A 4,952-nucleotide genomic window follows, 5' to 3' on the forward strand; every position below is an offset into this window, starting at 1 on the left:
GCGGAGACATTCCTATCATTCCAAAGATATCAAGAAGGTCTTCAGCGGAATGTTAGCAAGGTCCGAATCCGATTTTGCGTCCAACTATTGCAAGTTTGGATCCTAACTTGGTTCAAACATCACAAATATGGATTAGGTCCCACTATCCGTTAAGAAGGTTTCTCAATACTTATGTCGAGGATATGCCGCTTATCAAATGGAGGGAGTTACTTGAAGAGGTCACTCCAAGGAATTTCGCTGAGAAGTGTTACCTCTATGACAGACACCAACAACTCATGTATCCATGTGGCAAGTTCCATAATCTAGTATTGATGGGTCCTATAGGGTGTATCTCTTTTACACCTGCCTTGGTCCTTGGCCAACTGAAGTGGGGAGTTACTCCTATATTTGATAAACAACTCGCTAGTCATGCCAGAGTATAGATCTTGGAGGGCTGAGAGGATGAAGGGCGTTAACACACTCTCGCTAGTCATGCCAGAGGAGGTTATACTCAAGGCAAATGTCAAATTGCTAGAATCCCGACTTCAAGAGTTCAGGGATCAGAACGAGATGAAAGACATAGCACTCGAAAAATCTGGCAACATTGCTTCTGCACTCAAGGAAGAGATTAGGAGCCTAAAAAAAGACTATGCCGACATGTGCTCGAGGTCTGGAAAAGTTGCTCTAATGAGGCAGAACCGGGCAATGAAAGAGGAAATAATAGATCTGAGGGAGAGACTTGAAGCTAGGGGACAAGCCTTGATGATTAAAACAAAGGCAAAGATGATAACTAGAGCAGAGCTGGAGCAGGCCATGGTCATTATTAGAGATTATCAGAAGGCCTTGGACCAGTCCCACACGAAGGAGAATGACTATAAAAAGTCATTAGAGCAGATGCAAGAAGAAGCCCTCGCTCGGGAAGCCCAACTAATGGATCAATTGACGGAGTTGAAGGAATCATGTGAGTTTTTAAAGGAAAATCAGGAAATGTGGGAATACAATTGGCGGGATAGTTTCGAAGAATGTGAGAGGGAAAATGGACAATGGAAACAAAATCGCCACAATATCATTGAGGGATTTGGGAACTTCGCTGATGGTTGGTTGGTAACATTCGAAGAGGCCCAACAGGAATTTCATATGTACTCGAACACAGAGATACATCCAGCGATGAGGGCCCTTTTCAATAGCTGCACTCGGGTTGCCAAGAAGCTCAGGTGTTGGAGGATGGAATGCAATGGTGGATTCTAGTTAGTCTATATAGTTTTTTTTTCTTTCTCATTTATCACTATTAGTTTTTTTATTGTTAGAATAAAGCAGGGAATGGAGGAAATCGATGCATGTGATTCCCCTTCCTCAAATAACATTTCGATTTATATTAATAAATGGTATTATTTTTTTTTTTTTCCGCAATGTTCTCTCTCAGCCAAGTTAAACTCACAAAAGTAATTGATAGAAAAAGAGGCAAAAAAAGAAGAATTCAAAAAGATTTTGAACCATTCAAAAGACACAATCTTGGTCTTCCAATATTCTAAAGACTGTTGTCAACCGTAGATAAGCTAAGAGACTACGCTCCTTAGTTATTAGTATACGGGTTTTTTTTTTACTTTACAATGGACTTTATGCTGCTAGAATTAAAGATGCAATCCTGAACTGAAAAAACTTATTCACTTTAAAGACTTCATCAACCACACCTTAATCTAAATGGTCTCATACACTTTACAATTTATTACAAATCATTCTTTCGAAAAACAACTTGCATTCATTTTTAGGTCAGCATTGCTTACCAACACCCCTGTAACACACGACTCCGAGCTCGAAAGATGGCTGAGTCTACAGGCTCCAACCTGGACACCATAACTGAATTGGCTACTATGAAAGAACAGATGGCAGAGATGTTTCATATCCTGAAAGCCCTCCAAAGCCAGAAAGAAAAGAAGGCAACATGCGGACCACGATCTCATCCAAGTTCTGGAAATCCCAATTAAGGGGCCAGTACTGGCCAATTCCAAGACAATCATGACATCAACATAAAGCAGAAAGCTCCACTTGATGATGATTCCCAAAGGGCTCCGCCAGGAGGTAATGCACCACACACAAAGAAAGAAGCGGAGAAATTAAGCTCACTTGAAGAGAGATTGAGGGCTATTGAAGGAGCCATTTGTCCAAATCTAAAGAATGCTTTTGAAATGTGTTTAGTCCCCGATGTGGTACTTCCACCCAAGTTCAAGGTGCCAGAATTCGAAAAGTATAACGGGACAACTTGCCCCAAAAGTCATCTGCACATGTACGCTAGGAAGATGTCAGCATATCATGAGAATGATAAGCTCTTGATCCACTGCTTTCAAGATAGTTTGGTGGGGGCTGCTATGAGCTGGTACATCCGGCTAGAGAAAACCCAGATCAGAACATTTTTCGACCTATCAAATGCTTTGGTCAAACAATACAAATTCAATGAAGACGCTACACCAGACAGGACTCAGTTACAGAACATGGCTAAGAAAGCATTAGAAAGTGTGAGGGAATATGTTCAGAGGTGGCATGGATTAGCATCTTAGGTTACGTGACGACCAACTTTAATGCTCTTATTAAAGTAAGAGAAAAGTTGGAAGGTGGAATCAAGAATGGAAAGATTGCTGAAGAAGGTTCAGGTTCCATAAAGAAGCTTGCCTTCATGAAGAAGAAAGACGCAGAGACCCATTTCATTGCTGCGGAACCAAAGAGGTTCCAACCCCGACACAATAACCAAAATAATTATCGTGCGCCCTCTCGGTTTGCACAAAATCACAACCCAACACAAAACCAAACACCAATCCATAACCCACCGAATCAAAATAATATTGCCTACCAGCCAAGACAAGGCTATACACAACAACCAAAAAATAATAACTACTACCAACAGGAGAGGAGAGTACCTGTGTTTGACCGGATTCCGATGACATACACAGACCTTTTTGCCTATGTTCAAAGGCAAGAGATGATCGCACCAATACCAGGAAGAATCCTTGAAAATCTTGGACCATGGTATAATGAAAACGTCACTTGTGCTTATCATTCTAGAGCGTCAGGGCATCTGGTGGAAAACTGTAGGACCTTCAAATTCAAGGTTCAAGATCTCATCAATGCCAAGCGAATTGATTTCAGAGAAACCAGACCCAACATCACGGGAAATCCACTACCCAACCATGAGAATCAGGAGGTAAATGCTATAGAGGCAAGGAATGAGATCGCAATCATCGGCAAAGTTGAGGATGTGAAGATGCCCATGAGGTTCATCTTCCGGGAAATGTGCAGACAAGGTTTGGTCGAAGTTATTACACCTGAGACACACAGTAATGAGATGAAGAGTTGCGATATGCACAGATGTGTGGGCCACAGCTTGGAAGACTGTAAGGATTTCAAGGCACTTCTTCAGAAAATGGTGGACTTGAAATTGATTGCCATAGGAGGAAGTTCTTCATACCCCGAGATAAATGTCATAAAGAAGGGCCAAGAAGAGACACTCGTATTCATACGCACGTACGAACCCGTTATAAATCCACCTGGGGGTGTTCAAACCAATTTTTCTCAACATCAATGGGAGTCGTTCATTCAGCAGATGGAGCCTATAATAACAAGTGAAGGGCGCTCGTTTCCTTATGAATCTAACAAGGCAGTTCCTTGGGTTTACAAAGAGGAGCCGACTATGAGTCCTTCTATGGTTATAAACATAGCAGGAAATAGTAGAATTACAAGGACTGGGCGCATCTATGTTCCGCCAGAGGTAGAGATGGGTCCATTTGGGGCAGCCAAAGACAAAGAAAAAGTTCTAGAGCACATAGAAGAAGATATCGAAGTGGCCTTACCTGAAGGGGTATCGAATGACGAAGCGTGTGAGTTCCTCAAATTTATCAAGTAAAGCGAGTACAGAGTAGTGGACCAGCTGAATAAAACTCCGGCAAGGATATCCCTATTGTCCTTACTAATGAGCTCTGAGGCTCGCATGAATGTGTTATTAAAAGTGTTGAATCAAGCCCATGTTAGCCACGACATCACGACCGACAAATTAGGTGGGATAGTCAACAACATAGTGGCAGATAACTACATATCTTTTTGTGATGAAGAAATACCCGCTAAAGGTACCAGTCATGTTCGCCCCCTGCATATTTCAGTTATGTGCAATGACTACATGATCGGAAAAGTCCTCCTAGACAATGGGTCATCACTGAATGTTATGACGAAGAGAACTTTCTCCAAATTGCCAGTTGATACTTCATACTTAAGAGTTAGCTCTATGATTGTCAAGGGTTTTGATGGATCTTGTAGAGACGTGATGGGAGAAATGGATTTGCCAATCAAGATAGGGCCCTACATATTCAATATATTGTTTCATGTGATAGACATCAATCCAACATATAGCTGCTTGTTGGGACGTCCTTGGATTCATTCTTCAGGGGCAATACCCTCCACCTTGCATCAAAAAGTGAAATTCATAGTAGATGGAAGCCTGATAACAGTTTCAAGGAAAGAAGATGTCATGGTGTCCCAGCCATTTGATGTCTGCTACATAGAAGTGACCGAAGAGGCATTGGAAACATCTTTCCAAGGCCTTGAAATTGCAAACACTACAATTATGATAGAAGGGGCACCATTATTAAAACCATATCCATCAGATGTTTCTCTCATGATGGCAAAAGTGATGATCTGTGGAGGCTATCAACCTGGGAGTGGATTGGGAAAGTATGGTCAAGGCAGTAAGGAAATCATTATATTGAAGGCTAATAAAGGCAGATATGGCTTGGGGTATAGACTTACCAAGGAGGACATGCTCCGAATCATAGAAGCAAGAAAGGGTGACATTTGGCTCGGCTAGGGCAGTTTGGAACTGGGAACATGGTAAGGATTCCAATACCACACATCAGTCAATGCTTTGTGAGTGGCGGTACCGGACCCTCTGGAATGGTGGCCATCATGGAGGAAGAAGGAAGGGAAGAAGA

General features: G+C 42.0%; 1 protein-coding gene across 1 annotated transcript in view; it reads left to right on the forward strand.

Moving 5' to 3' along the window:
- The window catches only part of LOC109359723, a 2,070-nt gene continuing 1,058 nt past the window's right edge, over positions 3,941–4,952 (forward strand). Inside the window, exon 1 of the mRNA XM_019604416.1 lies at positions 3,941–4,758. Within this exon, the coding sequence (XP_019459961.1) occupies positions 3,941–4,758 (818 nt within the window). The remainder of the gene's footprint in view (positions 4,759–4,952) is intronic.

The sequence above is a fragment of the Lupinus angustifolius genome, chromosome LG11 (genome assembly GCF_001865875.1).
Source record: "Lupinus angustifolius cultivar Tanjil chromosome LG11, LupAngTanjil_v1.0, whole genome shotgun sequence".
Lineage (NCBI taxonomy): Eukaryota > Viridiplantae > Streptophyta > Magnoliopsida > Fabales > Fabaceae > Lupinus > Lupinus angustifolius.